We start from the raw sequence: 20,171 nt of genomic DNA, 5'->3' as shown, positions 1-20,171 counted from the left end.
AAAATGGCCACACCAAGTGGGAAGGAGAAGCCGAACCCCTGATCCATCAGACGGCAGCTCCGAGGATGCTAATTAAAAGCAGCGGGGAGAGGAGGGGGATCTGCCTTATAAAAGGCATTTCTTTCTCTCCTTACCTGCTTCAGCCCTCGCTCCGCTCCAGCCCTCCTTTCGGCGTCCGCCTCCTGCGCTGCGAGGAAGGATGCTCCGGCAGGGATACGGCAAGAAAACAGCTCACGGGTACCAGACCCAGCGTTAACGCCGCAGCCTCCGACACAGACACTGAGCACTGGGAGAGTCCATTGCAACAGCCCAGGGAAGGGAGGTGGCGGGGAGGGCTGTGCTACCGCAAACGAGGAGCTGGGGGGGGCACCGGCAGGAGGACGGGGGGCTCGCCCCTCGCTTTGGCTTATTAGCGAAGCCGAAGGGAGGGCGATGCTTCCCCCGGGCTGCCCACGCTTGCGGGGAAGCTCCCTCGGGAACGGGGTTCCCGCGCCGGAGCTGCCGGGTTGAAGCTGCTCCGGTGACTGCGGAGGCGACCGTGGCTAACGGGGGGCACGAGCAGCCGGCCCCCGGTTTCCCCTCCCTGGGGATTCGCGGCGGCGTAAAGGCGAAGCCGCGGGGATTTGGCGGCGCTCAGACCCTCTATGGCAACCTCTCCTCCTGCCGCCCACCGCAGCCGCAGGCAGCGCGGCGGATGGAAACGCAGCCTGGCAAATCTGAGTCACGGCCTCCTCGGGGGTGAATTTTGATTTCTTTGGATCAAATCGTCTCCGCCTGGGCTGGCCAGACCCGGCCCCTCCGTCGTGACAGGGCACAAACGCCTCCGACATCTTTTTGGGGGACGCGGGGAAGAAGGGGGTTACCGCGGGGAGGCAAAGCGAGGCCCGGGGTACCCAAACCGGCCCCGATTCGCCCCGCGTCGCTCACCGACGGCGGGAAGCCGGGCCCCCGCGTGCTCTGGCCCAGCTCCCTCCCAGGGCTGGGCTCGGAGCGGGGGGTCCCCACGCTGAGCAAGGCTGGGAGCGCTCGCAGGACCTTCCCTGAGCCCCCCGCTTCTCCCAAACCACCTGCAACGAGTTGAGCCGCTCTCAGCTTCCAGCCCCAAAGCCAGGCGGCCATCGGCAGAGCCGGGTATGGGGCCGGGCTGCGCCGAGCTCGCGGCAGCTTGGGCACGACCCAGACCCCAGCGGGAGACCATCCTTTACCGAGAGGAGGAAGAGGAAAGCACGCTCGAGGCTGAAATAAGCACAGCGAGGGTAGGAACGAGTGCAGGACTTCAGCTCAGACTGGGCAAATGGGGTCGGGAACCAGTCCAGACCAGTGGACCAGCATGGGGAAGGATTTAGGAAACTGGGAGCTGAGAAATAATAAACAGCGTGGGTGGCTGCACCCCGGGCCGGGCGCCCGCTCCGACGGCGTCGCATCCGGGCTGCGGGGCTCTCCGGGAGACGCGCCCATCACGCGCCGAGCGAGCCCCAGCGCGGAGCCTCGTTGGCCCGGCCCGGCGAGCGCCGCTTCCTCGGGGCCACCGAGTCCCGTCGCGCTATGACTCATGTGCCACGTTGTCACCGGCAGATCTCCGCGTCCCCCTTCCCTTCCATCTCCGAGCATCCGTGCGCTCGCACTCGGCCCTAAGGCTTCAATACATATAACCGGCGTAAAATGCATCGCAGCAGGGAGAGGGGAACGGCTTGGCCCTGTCCTGAGGGCCCCGGGTCACCTCGCATTTGCCAGGGCCTAAAAACCAGGGGCGGTGGGACAAAACCGGTGGCGGTGGGACAAAAGCGGTGGCGGTGGGTCCATCCGTGGCAGGGAGATCGGCTGCCCCGGTGGCTTCCAGGAGCTAAGCGCCCAGAAATGCCCCCCCCGGGGCTCGCTGGCTTGATGGGGGAGGCACCGGTTTCTTTGGACACTGGAGACCTCAAAGCATCCCGGATCTCGGCATCACGGACATCGCAAGCTGCGGATAACCTCCGTCCCCACCAGCACGCCTCCCGCCCCTAAATCCGCCCGCTCCAGCCGTCCCAGCCCGACTCTCCCCCACTTTCTGTCTCCAGCGGCTGAGGAGGGGGTTGCTGATCTCGCCCCTCGCTCCCAGCCAGCCCGGACCACGGCCGTTCCCCACCCCGGCAGCCCGCTGAAGGGCGAAGAGGAGCCACCTCCTCTTCCTTTTTTTTGTTTGCTATTAAAATAGAAGTTGCTCCCTCCCTGCGCGCACGTATCGCAGCGGCTCTCGGAAGCCCGAGCCAGACGGGCTAAGGTTGCTGTGAAATTAAACCCAAAGCCGTACAGCAAACAACACCGAATTACAGGCTACGGCTGTCCCGGGGCCGGAGCTCCTGCGGAGACGGGAGCGTTTTGGAGAAACGCAGCCAGGAGCAGCCAGGAGAAGGCAGGATTGGGGAAGCGGATGAAGACGCTGCTGAGCACAGCCTCCGTGCAGATTAAGACGCTGGGATGAAGGAGGAGGCAGCACGTTCCCACTTTTGCGTCTCACCGCGAGCTCCCGGCTCACTCGGAGGCTCCGCCGCCGCCCGGGGCAGGAGAAGGGGTTTGTGTATCTCGGCCTCTCAATGCAGGCGCCTTCAGCAGCGGCTTGCTCCCGCTCGCCGTGACGTAGCGGCCACGCGCCTCTCCGTCGTCTCCGTCGCAGCTCAGAGGGCCGCACGCTTCCCACCCAGGGGGAGCGCGGACGCGCGAGCTGAGGTCACCCAGCCGCGTCGCGGCAGAGGCCAAGGCTTCTCCCTTCTGGCGGGCGTTTAGAGCCGATCGATGGATGCCCATTTGCCTCTCCCTTGGCATAATTATTTCCGCTCCAGGAATGCTTTTAATTGCTGCAGCGAGCATGGATTTTTCATGGGACTGTTTTGACTTTGCTCAAACCCTGGCACCAAAATCTTCCGTCGTCTGCTCTCCAGCCCGGCGTTACGACCGACACCCTGCGTCCAGTTAAAGCCCGAAACCGGAGCCCAGCTCAGCCCTCCGGCCGCCTCCCCGTCCAGCCCAGAGGAAACCCCACAGCCCCCTTGCTGCTTTAAGGTTTGTTCAGCCTCAGCGATGCTTTTCTCTGCTGCGCGAGGAAGCCCAGCGCCTGCAACGGGATTTAAGCATCTCCCTCGTCCGCACCCAAGGAAAGGCGAGAGCGTCCTTGCCTCGAACCGCACCCAGGCGTACGCAAACGCTCCGACACGCAGACGGCGGCAGCAGAGAAAGGCAAACTACGGCCCGGCGCGCGGGAAGATTGGCACAAACATGAGGTACGGTTTTAAACGCGCTCACCGGGCATCTCAAGAAAAACACCTACGGCCCGGCTGCTGTCTGCTCAGCCAGCAGAGCCCCTCGCAGCTTCTGGCCTCTTAACCAGCAACGATTTACTGCTCATTGACACCCGAGCCCAGTTTTCTCCTCTCTGCTCCTCAAAGCAGCAGCTGTGAAGCCGCTTCTCGTTTTCCTCCTCGAACAGGTGGAGGAACCGGAGCCAAACGGTGCCATGCCTTCGCCCCATCGCTTCGTCCATCAGCCGGCGCAGAGAAACAGCGGCCCCACCTTGCCGCTACGCGCCGCGAGGCAATCATGTTCGTGGCAGGCTCCTTCCGTCATTTTACCATCAGAGCAGCACGCGGTGGCGCGGCTCCAGGCTGGACACGATCCAGCAGGAATTGCAAGGCACGTTCCTCGGAGGGAGCCTGAACCGATGCGATCGTGCCGGGCGCTGGAGCGGCCCAGACCGGAGACAGCCAGGCCCGTGGGCGGTATAATGAAATCACAGAGGTTCGGCGAGCAACCCGCTGCCTCCGCGTCTGCTGGAAGCCCCCGCGCAAGTTCTGTTTCCTCCTCTGGACTTGGGTCTCCCCTGTATAAACTTGGGAATCTTCCCTGCAGCTCAGCATCTGGGGTTAATGTCACCAGCACCCCGTTTCAGTGGGAGCGCTGGGGGCTCGGCCTGGTCAGGATCAGCCCCCCCCAACCACAGTGCTTTGAGCTAGGAGCAGTCCTGGAAACCGTTCCCAACAGAGCAAGCCCCACAGCTCCCCTAACAGCCCTGAACTGGCCCCGGGAAGGCCGGAGCCGAGCAGGGCTGGCTGCTCAAGGAGCAGCACGAGAATCCGCATCAGCGGTAAAAGCTACGGACAGCCTAGACGTTACTTTTATTACAGCCTCCGACAAAGCACGATTATCGAGCAGCTGAAGTAAGCCCAGAGCTCTTCCAGTTCGTCTCACAGCTCCTGCACCGGCCGCTGACGGGCCAAAGGCAACACGAGCAGAGGAGCAAAGCTCGTAGCTCAGCCGTGCTACTTCCCCCGCCTTCCCCAGTCAGGCTCCGCACCTCTCCAGCTCTCACTTACCAAACCACCCCGCGATGACGAGAGGGGAAGCACGGCACCATCCTTTCTCTCTGGCCCGCAAGGGTGAACAGAGATGGGAGGTAAAGGTCAGTTTTAGCCCTAGGATGTTAAAATAAAACAGAAAGAAACCAGCAAAGGGTAAAATCAGGGCTGAAAGCAAGGCAGCTTCTCTGCAGAGCGCTGGAGAGCCACAGCAGCCTTCCAAGAGGAGTCACAACAGCCAAAAAAGCACTGCAGTCCCCCATTCGTATCCCCCGGCTCTCGCACGAAGCCACAAAACAACTACAGGCGGCCAAATATCTGGAAGCACCTTGATTTTTTTTGTCTTTAAATCGCCGGGATTTAAAGCCTCCTATGTATAAAGCCAACACCTCTCTCCCTATCTCCAACTGCAGGCTCTTCCGCCCTCCCGTAAGGAGCTCTGCAGAAAGGCAAGCCCCCTCCCTCCTCACACCTTCCCAGCTGCTGGGGAAGGCGTGAAACTTCCCATCCACAGGCTCCGCTTTTACGCTTCCCCAATTAGCGGTCTCGCCGGCGCGAAGACGCTGAATTCATTAGGAGAGGCAGGATGGTTCTGGCGACTCAGCCCCGGGAAGCGTGGAGACAACACGTGGCCCAGCCCCGCTCTACCTCCTCTCCCAACCGGACCGCTTCACCCCAATTTTATCGCCCCCCCGGCTAACACTATCCCCAGAAGCACAGCTATAACGGCTGCCTGTGGCTGCCAGCAACATCAAAATGGAGATCTCATTTCTAAAGAAGCCCCTTCCGCGTGGAGAGGGACGAGGCAGGCACTCAGGAGAGCGACTGTCCCTGCCAAATTACTCCTCCAAACGTCCTGCCCGCTCACTTGCGCTCTCTGGGACAGCAGCGTCCAAGGATGCGATGGACTTTAAGGCTTTATCGTACATTTTCTTCACCGCAGGAGCACCGGATGACGTGGAGCCTATCGGCCGCCAACAAACAGCCTGGATAGAGCAAGAGACCGGGAGCATCAACCCTGATTCGGCGCCTCACCAAGACAGACAGGCGGCATCGGTATCAGCAGAGGCGCAGAGCTTTCGCGTGCCGACGAACTCCATCGCGGGCGTCCCCGGGGCTGCGCGCAAGGCGAGAGCAGTCAGCAGCCGATCAGCGCCGTGATGACAAACAGGCAGAGCCTCGTCCCGATCTCAGAGGGACGACCCCCGGTTCTTAAAACGCTTTATTTGTAAATGGGTGATCGCTGCTTTACATAGAAAAAAATCCTGTTAAAAGTACCTTGAAAAATCTTCAAGGCCGAGATAAACGGGAGGAGGAGGAGGGGAAAAGTAACCAAAACGAACACTATAAAAAGAAAGGGGGAAAAAGACGGGGAGAGGGAAGGAGAGCGGGGGGAGCTGAGGCAGGGATGGACCCAACCGCCCCTCTTGGGTGCGGGGATGTGAGTCCCAGGGGGAACGAAAGCCTGAGGACAGAGGGGGAAGGATCCCCAGCAGGGAGGGGGTTTTACCACTGCTGCGTTTAGGGCAGGGGGCCCCTCAAGGGGCCGCGCGGCGGCACCCCGGGGGGCCTCTGTGCCGGCCGGGGAGGCAGGGGGACCCTCTGGTAGCCATACGGCGGGGGGCGTGGGGGACCGTTGTAGCCGTGAGGAGGCATCAGCGGAGGAGGGCCGCGCATCCCGTGGTGCGGCATGGGGCCCGGGTGACCTGCGGGGACAGAGCAGAGACGTTAACAACCGCCGTGGGGAGAAGCAGAAACAGCCGATCCCACCCAAAACCCACCCTTGGGTGCCAGCTCTACCGGGTGCCCCCGGTTTGGGCCAACGCTCTCCCCCATCCTCCCTCTACCAGCAGATCCTGGAGAAAACGTCTCTCCTAGGACGCTCCAACGGCTGGCGGACACCACAGGTCTCGGGAACCCTCCCTGTTGGCAAAGCCCAGCTGATATCCCGACGTGAGAGATGGGGGGAAATCACCAGAGAGCGCAGAGCCCCACATCGCGACGAGCACGAGGAAAGCCCCGGGAGACCCTGGCCGAGCGGCGCGCAGCCGCCAGGTCTTGCTCCAAGACACCTCTCCGCGGGGAGGCTGCGCTGTCACCTCCTTCCCGTCCCCGTTAAGCTAGGAACGAGGGAGGGCGCGGGGCCGAAGCAAGCGCCGAACTCAACAAAGCGTGTACGATCGATAGAAAAGAACACATACCGCCTCTTGCAGGCACCCACTTACCCATGGGCGACCCGAAATGAGGTCCTCGGGGTGGCATACCCATGGGTGGGGGTCCAGGGTGTGGCATGCCAGGTGGGGGCCGTGGGGGAGGCTGGCCCCCGGAGCCCGGTGGTCCTGGGTGATGCTGGCCCATCCCGGGCGGCCCGTGGTGCACTTGCATGGGAGGCATTCCTAGGGGAATAACGAGTCAAGGGATGTTCGGAACGAGGGCAGCCGCTCGGCACGGCAGCTCCGGGCAGCCGCGGCCCAGAGGGGCACTAACTCCCGCTGGACGGTTACGATGTCCGGCCTGCCCCGGGGGTTCTGCTGCCAAAAGGGAGGTTAAAGAGGAGAAAGTGCAAAGCTCTCCGATGAGAGGCAACAGGAAGGGGCTGCAGCGTTGGAAACGCTGCTTGGGTGCGGGTGAGAGGGGGGAAAGATGCGACAGCAAGCGTGGTGCAGCCCTGGGACAGGGGCTTGGAGAGAAATCACCACCCTTGGAGATTTTGGACAAGCCCCTGAGCAACCTGACTTTGAAGCTTGCCCTGCCCTGAGCAGGAGAGGCCTGGGTCCCTCCAAATCTATTTTCTTTCCTATTATTTTATCCCTTTAAAAACCCAAACAAACACAGATTCTTTTCTCCGCATCAGAACTCAAGAGCCCAGCGCACGCGGCGCGGAAGCGCTCGGTCAGGCTTTCCTTTGCCGCGTGTAATTGGCTGCTCTAAAGCCTGAAAAGCCAGCTTGCGATCGGGGACAAGCGGCAGCCATCTGGTCGCTCACACGGCCAGAGCCAGATCACACAAAGCGCCCTAATCAGCCAGCCTGCGAGAGCGTCTGGGTGCAGGGGTCATTTTACAGCAGGCAGGATTAAATAAAAACAAACAAACAAAAAAATTAAATGGCAAATTTCACTTAATTTTTGCATTTGAAACCAGAGTCTAGACAGATTCGCTGCTCGTTCCCCAGTACTACAGGGCTAAGAACAGAAGGAAATCAAAGAAACACTTTGTTCTCATGCCTTGAATTAGCTCCTGCCTGGCAGAGCCGCAGACTGTGCTAAGAAGGTTCGCACTTCACGTATTCATTTACACTGGAGAAAAACGGCGAAGGCCTGGAGTCTCGTTAACGTCCTCCCAGCCGGAACAGCACCCGAGAGCTCGCAAGCCCGCGCCGCGCCGGACCCTGCCTTCCCGCGCCCCACACCTCGAGGGAACCAACGTCTCAACCCGACCGGATGCCTCCCAGAGAGGCACTACTTCCTAAATTACCAAAGTGCTCCATAAATCCCGCCGGGCCCCGCTCCAGGCTATTTTTTAACACATTTTAGAACATCCAGGGGAGAAACCCAGACAGCAGGCGCGGCGCCGCTGAGGTGACGTACTCGCTCCTACGCAGACCCTCCCTTTTCTTCACCAGGCTGCCCTGCGCTGCAGAGAGCAACGTTTTGGGGAACAACGCCGCGTTCAGTCCCCTACAGAGGACGGCAACAGTTTTCTCCCCATTTTACAGAAGGGGAACATCAAGGAAGAAGAAGGAGGGGGCGATTTACCCAAGGCCACCCCCCAGAAGCAGAAGACGAGCAACGTTTCCCGAGCCCAATACCTGTCCGACGCTTACCTGGGTGGTGCATCCCGCCCGGAGGGAAGGGGTGCGGGTGAGGCGGGTGTCCCCCGCTGGGCGCAGCCCCGGAGGGGGGACCAGGGGCACCCGCGCCGGGCGGCATGGGCGGGGGCGGCATGGCAGGAGGCATGCCGGGAGGCATCGCTCCGGGGGGCGGCACCGGCGGGGGGAACGATCCTGGGGGCGGGAGGCCTGGGAAGAGAGACGGTGAGAATTGGGTTCAGTATAAAAAAAACAAACCAAAAGCAAAAAAAAAAAACCTCCCAAGCAATCGGGAAGGAGGCGAAAGCACAAACAGCCTCAGGAACATCAAAACACAGCAGACAAGCAGGATCCTTCCGCTCAGCCCTGGGACAGCGTAGGTCGAGCTGCCGCGGGGAGGGAAGAGGTCCCGCCAGCTCGTGATCCTACAGCTCCGCTGAGGGTTTGACGCCGACTGTCACCAAAGAGCGCCCACGCGGCGCGGTGCCAGCGCCCCGAGCCTCCCCAGGCGACAAGGAGCGGCTCCGCACCAGGCACGGCAGAACACGGCCACCCCCGGGACCGGCGGTGGACGGGCACAACAGCCTCCTGTCAACCAACGCGGCACAGGGAGGGGTCCTGCCAGGATTTACCCACCTGGAGGGGTGACGCCAGGTCCCAGGGAGGTGACAACAGGCGTCGGGACAGACGGAGGAGGAGGAGCGTCGGCGAACAGCTGATGGGGCCGATCCGCCTGCGAGAGCGGGTTCTGGGCTGCCAGGAGACGCTCGGCGGCCGAGCCATGCCGCTCGCCTTTGGAATCCTTTTTGAAGGCGTAGGAAACGGTGATGGGCCTGTTGCAGAGGTACTGTCCGTTCATGGCCTCGATGGCCGCGTCCGAGGCATCGAAGCTGGCGAAGTTGATGAAGGCGTAACCCTTCGAGTTGCCCGTGTCGGGGTCTCGCATGATCTTGGGCGTCTGCAGGATGACCCCGAAGGCGCTGAAGGTGTCGTACAACAGCTTCTCATCGATTTCGGGGTCCAGGTTGCCGATGAAGATGTTGGCCCCCACGTCCAGGTTTTTGTTGTGGGCCGAGGCTTTGTTCACTCGGATCGGCTTCCCGTACAACTTGATCATGTTCATGATCTTAATGGCGTAATCCGCGTCCTCCTCGCTGAGGAACTCCACGAACCCGTAGCCTGCAGCAAGTCCCCAGGCAGAGCTTTAGGAGAGGGCAGACCCACGGCCTCCCACAGCTCATCCAGCCCCGCTTGGTTTAAAACCAGAGAGCCCAAAGCTCCCCTTAGGGGAAGGAAGGTGATCCTTCCTGGGGATTATCCACCCCTCGCCTCTCTTCCCGCAGTAATCTCTCTCCGATTTTCCCCAGCTAAAGTATTTTATTCAGCGTGAAGCTTTTGCGAGAGAATGGTATCTCACCTTGGTGCTGGCCCGTGACTCGATCCTTGGGCATGTGGGTGTTGACCACCGGTCCCGCCTGGAGGAAGAGCTCCCACAGCAGCGGCTCGCTGACCTTCTCGTCCAGCCCCCCGACATACACCGTCGCATCTTGAGCGGAGGGAAAAAGAAAAGCTGAGCTCGACCCGGGAAGCTGGAAGTCTCGGCCGCGCTCGGACTTGAGGGCTTGACGCTGAGATCACTCAAGCCAAAGACAGGAATCCCCCTTTAGCCACATCCCCCACAATTACGCCCTCAACCAGGGAGGCGCCTGTAGCCCCCCCTTTTCTCTCGGGGGACCGGAACCCCTCCATGCCAGCTCCTGTGTGCCCACGAAGCCGACCAGGCGAGGCCAGGGCCCCCCAGCCCACACCCCCACACCTCTGGGGAGCCCAGGCCCTCTCCGCAGCCCCCCTGAGCCCCCCCCGAGCACCCCATGGCTCCAGGGAGCCCACAGCCCCCGCCCCAAACCCCGAAACATCCCCAGGGAGCCTGCCCCCCCCCCGGAGCTCCACCACGTCCCCAGGGCCCGCCCATGAGGTCCCCGTGGAGCCCTGGGTCCCCCGCAGAGCCCGCGGGACCCCAGGAACCCCACGAACCCGGGACCCCGGAGCCCCCCCAGGCTCCCCCGACCCCGCACGTCCCCGGCCCGCGGCAGGCCCAGGCCCAGGCCCCGGCCCCGGCCCCGGCCCCGGCGCTCACCCTGGTTCCGCTCGGAGATGGGCCCCGCCGCCATCTTGCCCCGCTCCCGCCCGCGCGGCGCCGCCCTCACGTAACGAACGCCGCAGGCGCGACGGCGCCGTGCGCCGTGACGTCAGACGCAGGCGCCGGCTCCGCCCCCTCGCGTCGGCGGGCCGCCGTCGGGCCGGAAGTGGCGTCGGCGGCTGGGCGCGGCGAAGGCGCGGCCGCCATCTTGAGTGTGGGCGGGTGGGGTGAACGGGCCGGCGCCGCCGCCCTCCTGTCGCGATATCCCCTGCCGTGACAGGCGGCGACATCACCCTCACGGCCAGGAGCACTGCCCCAGCGGGGACCCCAGTGCCGGGGGGGATCCCAGTGCCGGGAAACCCCAGTTCTGGAGGGATCCCAGCGCCAGGAGATCCCAGGGTGGGGGGATCCCAGTGCTGGGACCACCCAGCGCCATGGCAGGGGGGGATCCCAGTGCTGAGAGATCCCAGTGCTGGGAGGGATCCCAGTGCTGGGAGGGATCCCAGTGTGGAGGGATCCCAGTGCTGGGACTACCCAGTGGCATGGCGGAGGGGATCCCAGTGCCGGGGGATCCCAGCGTGGAGGGATCCCAGTGCTGAGCAATCCCAGCGCCAGGAGAATCCCAATGCCAGGGGGATCCCAACGCCGGGGATCCCAGTGCGGGGGGATCCCCACCCCGCGCCCCCCGCCCGGTTCCTCCTCGCAGCCACGCACCGGCAGAACCGCGCTTTAATGGGCTCCGCCATACGGCGCGCGCGGGGAGCGCCCGGCCCAGAGCCCCGCGGGGCTCCCGAGCCCCCACGCCGTCCCCGGCCCCCCGGCAGCGCCCCGGCGCCGGGTCCCTCGCGCCGTCCCGTGGCGGAGGGGCCGGGAGCGGGACGTCGGCCTCGTGGCGGCCACGGCCGGGCCCAGGGCCTTGCAGGAGCCAGGATCTGTCCGTCCCCGTCCTCCTCGGGCAGCCAACCCCAGGTGCGGCGCCGGCCCCGGCGCCGAGGGCCCCGCTCCCGGCAAAGTGCGGGGGCCCCCGGTGACGCCCCGCGGCGGGGCCGGCTCCTGCTGGCCCGGGCTGGACGGGGCCGCCCCAGCCCCGAGCTCCTCAAAGCCTCCGTCGAGGTAGCAAGAATTTAATGAAGAAACCAAGAAATCGCCGTGTCCGACGAGTCGGGGGGCGCCTCCGGGGACCCCCCGCTCTGCCTCCTCCAGCCCAGGCGCCGGCAGCGGAGCGGCCCCGCAAAGCCCCGCGCCCCGGCGAGGAGCGGGAGGAACCGGTCAAAGGCACCGGCGGAAGGCGCAGGGCGGTTTGGGGGCTCCCCCAAAACCCGCACGGCTGGAGGGAGCCCCGGGCCGGGACCCCCGGAGCCCCGCCGAGGGACGGGGCTGTCCCAGCAGTGTCCCCACAGGGGTCCCGTCCCGGGGGCCCTCACCGCGAGGGTGCGAGGGGGCTGCCGGCGGCCTCGCTGCGGGGTCCCGCCGGCTGCCAGGCGCTGAGCCGGTCCTGCAGCAGCGTCAGCTCCTCGGCCAGGCCGGCCGGCGACGGGGCGAAGCGCCCGCGCTGCGGGGAGACGTGGTGTGCGGCCGGGGGAGAGGCGTACGGGGCCGGGGGACACGGAGGGGGTCGGGATGGACGGAGACGGGGTCGGGAGGGACGGACACGGGGTTGGGATGGATGGACACGGGGTCGGGATGGATGGACACGGCGTCGGGAGGGACGGACACGGGGTTGGGATGGATGGACACAGGGTCGGGATGGATGCTCGGGGGTCGGGATGGGTGGAGATGGGGTTGGGATGGAGATGGGGTTGGGAGGGATGGATACGGGATCAGGATGGATGGATACGGGGTCGGGATGAATGGAGATGAGGTTGGGATGGACACGGGGTCAGACGGATGGACGTGGGGTCAGGATGGACATGTACAGGGTCGGGATGGATGGATACGGGGTTGGGATGGATGGACACGGGGTCGGGATGGAGATGGGGTCGGGATGGATGGACACGGGGTCGGGATGGATGCACACAGGGTCAGACGGATGCACATGGAGTTGGGATAAATGGGAATGCGGTCGGGATGGACATGCACGGGGTTGGGATGGATGGACACGGGATCAGGATGGATGGATACGGGGTTGGAATGGATGGAGATGGGGTTGGGATGGATGTGGGGTCGGGATGGATGGACACGGGATCAGGATGGACGGATACGGGGTTGGGATGGATGGAGATGGGGTTGGGATGGATGTGGGGTCGGGATGGATGGACACGGGATCAGGATGGATGGACATGGGATCAGGATGGATGCACAGGGGGTCAGGATGGATGCACACAGGCAGGACCACCCCCACCAGCCTCGACCCCCGTCCCGAGCCGCAGGCCACGGCTGGGGAAGAAGAAACCCCCTCCAAACCGGGAACCCCTCGGGTCTGCGCCCACCCGGGACCCCCATCACGGCGCAGCCCCGCCGTGCCTCAGTTTCCCCCACCAGGGAGCCCCCCCCAGCCCCGGTGCCGGTGTTACCTGTGCCTCGGGCAGACCCCGCAGGTAGCAGCGTCGCCAGAGCCGGACGGAGGGTGCCGCGGCGCAGGGCAGCAGCAGCCCCGGGGGGGCGGCGGGGGGCCGGCTGCCCCCCGGGCTGCCCCCTCGGTCGCCGAGGCTCTCCAGGGAGGGGGCCCAGCGGGACAGGCGTGGCGGGGGGCGGCCGCTCCGCCAGGGAAAGGGTTGGGGCGACAACGTCCCCTTGGTCAGCACGAACACGTTCCCGGCCCCCGGCCCCGGCCAGGCGTCGGCGGGCTGGGAAACGGGGGGGAAAAATAGGGATTGGGGAAAAAAAGACGGGGGAAAAGCCAGCGGGAAGGGAAAACCCCGCAGGTAGGGACGGGGCAGCTTTTTGGGGGGCACAGGGCACCAGGAAGGGATTTAACAGGCAGAGCACCCCAAATGGAGCGGGGTCCCTTCCCGGCGGTGCAGCCCCCCAGCGCCGAGCCCTGACTCACCCTGCCCGGCGTCTGGGGGTCCGCGGTGCCGGGGGGGCCCCCGCCGCCAGCAGCGCCCGCTGGGTTCCTGAATCGGGCCCGCTGCTGGCGGCTGTAGCGCAGCCCCCAGTCCCAGACGGCGGGCAGCCCGCAGGCAGCGCTGCCCGTCCTGCCCGCCGGCAGCATGCCCGGAGCGGGGTCCCGCCAGCCGTTCACCGGCGTGTAGGTCTGGCTGTGGGGCCGGTGCTGCGGGGAGGAGAAGGGGTGAAACGGGAGCTTTTGGGGGGGTCAGTCCCAACTGGGGATGCAGATGGGGAAACTGAGGCACGGGGACGGGAGAGGATTCACCTCCATCCCCAAACCCGTCCCTAAACCCGCTGCCTCTTGCTGGCAAGGGACCCGGGAGTGTCCCCCCAGGCTCACCGGGCTGCCGCGGCCCCGCTGCCGCTGGCAGCTGAAGAGGAAGGTGCTGAAGTAGGGGGCGAAGCTGCTGTCGTGGAGGGCCAGGAGGTACGCCTCGGTGAAGCCAAAAGCCGCCGGGAATTGCCGCACCAGCTGCCACGTGCAGTCCAGGAACAGCAGGAAAACGGGGGCCTGGGCGGGGGACACGCGTCCGTGTCACCCGCCGGTGACGGAGCTGGGGCGGCGAGGGCGCGGGGCGGCTCTCACCTCCTCCCGGGGGCTGTCGCGACGGAGGAGGCCGAGTCGGCGAGGAAAGGGGTGCCCGGCTGCCACCCACTCCCGCTGCACCAGGCTCTGGAAGCCGGGCAGGGTGCGGGCGTGGGGGTCCCCCAGGAGCTGCACCAGCGAGGCCAGCAGGCAGTTCAGGTCCCGGTCCGATGGCTCTGGGGGGACGAGGCGGTGACGGGGTGTCCCCAGCCCGGCAGCCCCCCAGCCCGGTGCTCCCCCCGCCGCTACCTTGCAGGAGGACGGAGCAGCGTCTCCCCGCCAGCAGCGATGCCACCTCCATGGCTTTTCTCAAGCAGGCGCTGGGGGGTAAAAGAGGGGGGTCAGGGCACCCCAAAATGCCACGGCCGCCTGCCCGGGGGTCTGCAGCCCACCACAGGGTGCTCACGCACCCACCGCAATGCCCCCGTCGCCCTGCAGCCGCCGGTCGGGCTGCGGGGGGGACCGTCCGCCGTGGGGAGGGGGGATCCCTCCACACTGGGATTCCCCTGGCACTGGGATCCCCCCGGCACTGGGATCCCCCCCTGCCATGGCACTGGGTTGTCCCAGCACCGGGATCCCTCCACACTGGGATCTCTTAGCACTGGGATCCCCCCTGGCACTGGGATTCTCCTGGCATTGGGATCCCCCAGCACTGGGATCCCCCCCACCATGGCGCTGGGTGGTCCCAGCACTGGGATCCCCCCACCCTGGGATCTCCTGGCACTGGGATCCCCCCCGGCACTGGGGTCCCCACCCCGCACCCCAAAAAAAGCCCCCGCCGCCGCCCGCTCACCGGACGTGGTCCAGCCAACGCGTCCCCTCCAGGGCCGAGAGCCACTTCTCCTCCGCGGCCGCGCCTGGCTCGCACCGGCAAAGGACGGGGGGGTCAGCGGAGGGGACGGAGCCCCGCGGTGTTGGGGGGTTCCCCCCACCGGATCCCCCCGTCCCCGCTCACCGGGCAGGCAGAGCGCCCGCAGCTTGAGGTGGGCGAGCTGGATGTCGGCGAGGGTGGGCAGCTCGGCGGTGTCGGCCAGCACGCAGGGCCCGCGGCCCCCCAGCAGCAGAGCCTCCAGGCACCTGGAGGGGGGGAACGGGACCCCCGGGTGGGGCCGGGTTGGGGCAGCACCCCCAGACCCCCCGGGACCCCCGGCGGGACTCACCTCACGTCCTCGCTGCCCGGCTCCGAGGCTGCGTGGAAGCGGGCGGCTCTCAGCAGGTCCCCGCCGCCCGGGTGGTGCCAGCACAGGCGCTGCGGGTGAGACGGGGCGACACCCCCCCACATCACCCCCAAACCCCTTCCCTGGCCCCCCCCGCACCCCATCGCCCTCCCGGGGCACTCACAGGCACCCGGCGCTCCTCGAAGTGGGCGAAGGTCCGCTTGAGGTCGTGGTCCAGGAGCCCGCTGGGCACCCACAGGTACCGGGGGAGGCTGCGGGCAGAGGGGGGGGGCGTGGGGCAGGTGCCCCCCCAAATCCCGGGGTGCCATTTCAAGTGGTTTACCCCAAACCGTGGGCGGAGGGGAGGCTTCTCCCCCCACCCCTTCACCGCTGCTCCCCGGTCCCCTCGGGGCGGGGGGGGTTCACGCTGGGCCCCCCACCCAGTGTGGGGTGCTGGGGGCCCCGGGGACCCCCACGTCCGTACCTGGGGGCCATGTCGAAGCGCTCGTTGACGGCGCTCACCCTCCAGCCCACGGCACCCAAGCGCTTCAGCTCCTTCTCCCAGTCGCGCAGGCTCTCGAAGAGCAGCGTGGCGGCCGAGCCTTCCTCCTCCTCCTCTTCCTCCTCCTCATCCTCCGCAGGGGCTTCGGCAGGGCAGGACCAGCCATCGTGTCCCTCGCCGGCGTCCCCCAGCCACGCGGCCGCTTCCCGCGCCTGGGCGATGGCGTTGGCGACCTGCAGAGAGGAGCCGGGACCGGGCGTGAGCCCCCCAAAAATCCCCGGAGCGCCCCAGCGGCGGCACGAAGCCTCCCTGTCCCCCCCGAACCGCCACCCCCCAGCTCACCCGAAACGCCTGCCGAGCCAAGCCGTTCTCGTGGAAGTGGAAGCGGAGCAGGCGGAAATCCCGGCAGAAAACGGCCAGCTCCTCGGGGATGAACTTGAGGGTGGAGGCGGCCGTCAGCACCTGGGGCTTGGCGACGCTGCTGGCTGCGACGGGCGAAGGGGCGGCCGTCAGCGCCGGCCGAGACCTGCCCAACTCATCACACGGGGCTCGGGGCTGCCACCTTTACCTGCCACCAGCTTGCGGATGCAGGGCAGCGCCACGTCGTACTCGCTGCGGAGGAAGGCGCGGGAGCCGGGGGCCTGCGGGACAGCGGGGAGAGCTGGAAGCCGCCCCGGTGCGTCCCCTCCCTGCCCCGGGAAGGGCGGCGGGGCCGGAGCCGGGATCCCGCCGCCTTTGCCGGGCTGGCGCTGGGCCCCGCGCCCGCCCCTCGTCCCCACCGCGTCCTGCAGCGAGGGGGTCCCGGGCGGAGGCAGCGGTTCTGCAGGCGATGAGCAAGGGTGGGGCCGGGATGGGGCCGGGATGGGGCCGGGATGGGGCTGGGGTGGGGCTGGGGTGGGGCTGGGGTGGGATGGGGGTCAGGATGCGGCTGGGATGGGATATGGATGCAATGGGATGGCGTTGGGATGGGGCTGGGTGCCACTGGGATGGGACCAGGATGGGGAGGGGATGCAGGCGAGTTGGGGTTGGGGATGCAGCCGCAACAGGATTAGGATGCAGCCAGGATGGGGCTGGGCTGGGGTAGGGAATGCAGTGGGATGGGGTCAGGATGGGACTGGGATGGGGATGCAATGGGATGGAGCTGGGATGGGGCTGGGATGGGGTGGGGATGCAATGGGATGGGGATGCAGCCAGGGTGGGGCCAGGATGGGGTCAGGATGGGGCTGGGGTGGGGTGGGGTAGGGAATGCAATGGGATGGGGTTGGGACGGGGCTGGGATGGGGATGCAGTGGGATGGGGTCGGGATGCAGCCAGGATGGGGCTGGGGTGGGGTCGGGATGGGGCTGGGATGCAGTGGAATGGGGCTGGGGTGGGGCTGGGGTGGAGAATGCAATGGGATGGGGTCGGGATGAGGCTGGGGTGGGGTCGGGATGGGGCGGGGATGCAGTGGGATGGGGCTGGGATGGGGATGCAATGGGATGGGGCAGGGATGCAGTGGGATGGGGGGATGCAGTGGGATGGGGATGCGATGGGATGGGGTCGAGATGGGGCTGGGATGGGGATGCAATGGGAGGGGGTCAGGATGCAGTGGGATGGGGCCGGGATGGGGCTGGGATGGGGATGCAATGGGATGGGGTCCGGATGGGGCAGGGATGCAGTGGCATAGGGATGGGGTGGGATGGGGTGGGGTCGGGATGGGGCTGGGATGCAGTGGGATGGGGATGGGGTGGGATGGGGCTGGGATGCAGTGGGATGGGGATGGGATGGGGTCAGGATGGGGCTGGGGTGGGGCCGGGATGGGGCTGGGGTGGGGAAGCAGTGGGAGGGGGCCGGGGCGCAGCGGGCCGGGGCCGGGGTGCGGGGCCCCGCTCCCGCTCCCGCTCCCACCTGGGCGGGCAGGAAGGCGACGCGGCGGTTGGTGCAGAGCAGCGTCCCGGGGACGGAGCCGTCGCCCTCGCCGCAGCGCTGCCGGGCGCCCGCCGCCTCCGCCAGCACCAGCTCCCCTGCGGGGACGGGGCGCTGGCTGCGGGGCCCGGCACCGCCGCCCCCGTCCCCGCGCCCCGGGCCCGGCCCTACCTGGGAGGCCGGGGAAGGCCGGCGGGCGGCCGCCCGGGGCCCCGCTCATGGCGCCGGGACTTTGGCCGGGCGGGCCCGCGGCGGCCGGAGCGGAGCGGAGCGGAGCGGAGCGGAGCAACGCGGGAGCCCCGACCGCCCCCGCCCGCCCCCGGCTGCCGGCGGGGCGGAGCGGCCGCGGGAGGACGGGCAGGGGGGCCGCGCTGCCCGCGCCCTGCCCGCGCCCTGCCCGCGCCCTGCCCGCGCCCTGCCCGCACCCTGCCCCCGAAGCGGGGAGAGCCCGGGGGGGGCACGGCCGGGATGGGGGAGGCAGGGGCCGGGCACCCCGAGAGGGACGGGCGGTGCTGGAGGGGGCGCAGGCAGCCCCCGGCACCCCGAAAAGGGGCGTACGGGGCTGGACGGTGCGGGACACCCGTCTCCAGGCACCCCGTGAGGGATGGACGGCATCAGAGGGGACGTACGGCTCCAGGCACCCCGAAAAGGGGTGGATGGTGCTGGAGGGGGCGCAGGCAGCCCCCGGCACCCCAAAAAGGGATATAAGGTGCTGGAGGGGGTGCAGGCAGCCCCTGGCACCCCGAAAAGGGGCGTACGGGGCTGGACGGTGCGGGACACCCGTCTCCAGGCACCCCGTAAGGGATGGACGGCATCAGAGGGGACGTACGGCTCCAGGCACCCCGAAAAGGGGTGGATGGTGCTGGAGGGGGCGCAGGCAGCCCCCGGCACCCCGAAAAGGGGCGTACGGGGCTGGACGGTGCGGGACACCCGTCTCCAGGCACCCCGTAAGGGATGGACGGCATCAGAGGGGACGTACGGCTCCAGGCACCCCGAAAAGGGGTGGATGGTGCTGGAGGGGGCGCAGGCAGCCCCCGGCACCCCGAAAAGGGGCGTATGGGGCTGGACGGTGCGGGACACCCGTCTCCAGGCACCCCGTGAGGGATGGACGGCATCAGAGGGGACGTACGGCTCCAGGCACGCCGTAAGGGGTACGCGGTGCTGGATGGGGTGCGTACAGCCCCCAGCGCCCCAAAAGGGACGGGCGGTGCTGGAGGGGGGGTCTACAGCTCCAGGAGGGGAACTGCACAGCTCCAGGCACCCCATAACGGGCACCCGGTGCCGGACGGGGTAGGCACAGCCCCCGGCACCCCCAAGGAACACTCGGCTGGCCGAGGGGCGCACCGCGCCGTGCGCGGCGGGGTTACGCCGCGACCCCCGGCCCGGGTGGGTGCCCCCAGCCCACGCAGCCGCTCCTCGGGCCGGGGCCGAGCGGCTCTGCCACGGAGGAATGCGCTGCTCCGTGACTCATCACCGAAGCACGGCCTTCTCCTCCCAACCCCGGAAAAACCAGCGCGCCGCCGGCAGCCGCGCCAAGCCGGCCTGGCTCCCGCCGCCCCAGCCCCGCCGAGGCGACCGAGGGGCCCTGACCCCGCTGCAGGTGGATGGTGGCCCTGGGCCGTGTTTGCCAGCCCCCCGCTGCCATGAAACCCCTGGGCACCCCAAAACCCAACCCCCCTCGCCTCAGCCCCTCCTGCCAGGGCAGCACCGGGGCAGCCGCAGCACCGGTGCCGGCACAAGGCGGGATAAACCCCGGCATAAAGCAGGCTCAAGGGAAACCAGCACCGTTGGAGAACACGCCCCAGCTAAAAATCTTATTTTAGGTGTATTTGCCTGCAGGTTTTGGGGCAGCCCCGGCTTTGGTGGCTGCAGCTCGTGCACCCCAGTTTTGCTCCTGCAGGAAAGTCAGCCGGCGGAGCATCCCGGGGAGCTTGGCCGGGGCTTTGGCTCCGGCACCTGGCGGAGAAGAGGAATTTCCTGCAGGGCTTTGACCCAGGGCGGCTCTCCAAGGCGAGGGCAGCGTCCGCGCCAGCTCGGGGTCAGCCCGGGCCGCCCTGAGAACCGGAGGAAAATTGGCCGGCGCGGACAAGCCGGCACCGACGTGGCGCTGGGCACGGCCCGGCCGCTCGCCGAGGCTACGAGGAAGGAAAAACACCGGGAGCTGGAATAGAAAAGCCCAATGCAAAGAAATCCCGCGGGAAGCACTCCCGCCTCCCCGGACAAGCGTTTCCATCCAGCCCCAAAGCCGGCAGCGGCGCGGGGCGAGGCCGCAGCCGCGCTTCCCCGCTCGCAGCCCGGGGCTGCGCCGCCGAGGCCGTGGTTGCCGATGAACACGCTCGGAGCGAATTTTCCTCTTTCTGAACCCATTTAAGCTTCGGCATCCAACACACCCTGTGCCAGCGAGAAGCTGGATTTCATCTTTCCGCTGGAGAAAGGCTTTGCTTGGGTATTAAATTGCTTAAAGCGTCCCTGGGCGCCGGCCTTCGAACGCAGCCGGGGAAAAGGGTCCTCCCAAAGCAGCGGGGACGGACGACAGCGGCGACGGAGGGGCGGCTGGGGCGGTTTCTGTTTTAAATGTCGGCGCGAACGCGGTACCTAAATAGAAGGAAATCTGCCCCCGTCCCCAGGGAAGAGGGTGGAAGGAGGACGCTGCGCGCCAGAGCGCAGAAAAAGCCCCAAGCCCCCCCTAACCGG

At 67.0% G+C, this 20,171-nt stretch overlaps 2 protein-coding genes across 3 annotated transcripts; both read right to left on the bottom strand.

Moving 5' to 3' along the window:
- Nucleotides 1-5,258: 5,258 nt before the first annotated feature.
- SF3B4 (splicing factor 3b subunit 4) lies at nucleotides 5,259-10,382 on the bottom strand. Of its 2 annotated transcripts, none has more exons than XM_082332810.1 (6): nucleotides 10,274-10,382; nucleotides 9,554-9,682; nucleotides 8,773-9,315; nucleotides 8,152-8,346; nucleotides 6,530-6,724; nucleotides 5,259-6,034 (listed from the first exon to the last, which is right to left on the bottom strand). In XM_082332810.1, exons 1-6 carry the CDS (start codon nucleotides 10,305-10,307, stop codon nucleotides 5,850-5,852), a joined length of 1,281 nt encoding a protein of 426 aa, XP_082188936.1. In that variant the 5' UTR covers nucleotides 10,308-10,382; the 3' UTR covers nucleotides 5,259-5,849. The 2 variants fall into 2 exon arrangements, with proteins under 2 accessions (XP_082188936.1, XP_082188937.1); XM_082332811.1 differs by having other exon boundaries at nucleotides 5,267-6,034; nucleotides 6,554-6,724.
- Nucleotides 10,383-11,696: 1,314 nt separating this feature from the next.
- MTMR11 (myotubularin related protein 11) lies at nucleotides 11,697-17,697 on the bottom strand (the record flags this gene model as incomplete). Its single annotated transcript, XM_082332766.1, has 15 exons — nucleotides 11,697-11,828; nucleotides 12,790-13,062; nucleotides 13,266-13,490; nucleotides 13,668-13,838; nucleotides 13,914-14,089; nucleotides 14,163-14,233; nucleotides 14,707-14,770; nucleotides 14,869-14,990; nucleotides 15,074-15,162; nucleotides 15,255-15,342; nucleotides 15,555-15,805; nucleotides 15,915-16,057; nucleotides 16,141-16,213; nucleotides 17,460-17,575; nucleotides 17,649-17,697. 15 exons carry the CDS (start codon nucleotides 17,695-17,697, stop codon nucleotides 11,697-11,699), a joined length of 2,043 nt encoding a protein of 680 aa, XP_082188892.1.
- Between the last annotated feature and the right edge of the window lie 2,474 nt (nucleotides 17,698-20,171).

Source organism: Platalea leucorodia, assembly GCF_965183815.1.
Source record: "Platalea leucorodia genome assembly, chromosome: 24".
In the NCBI taxonomy this organism is placed as follows: domain Eukaryota; kingdom Metazoa; phylum Chordata; class Aves; order Pelecaniformes; family Threskiornithidae; genus Platalea; species Platalea leucorodia.
The sequence above is the reverse complement of the archived record's forward strand: the minus strand, read 5'-3'. Positions and strand labels throughout refer to the sequence as shown.

Excerpts from the sequence above, each read along its gene's own strand:
- SF3B4 (XM_082332810.1), bottom strand. The coding sequence starts at position 10,307 with ATGGCGGCGGGGCCCATCTCCGAGCGGAACCAGG. Across the intron at positions 9,316-9,553 it reads AGTCACGGGCCAGCACCAAG|GCTACGGGTTCGTGGAGTTC; the intron begins GTGAGATACCAT and ends GACTTGCTGCAG. Across the intron at positions 8,347-8,772 it reads ACCTGGCGTCACCCCTCCAG|GCCTCCCGCCCCCAGGATCG; the intron begins GTGGGTAAATCC and ends CTCTCTTCCCAG.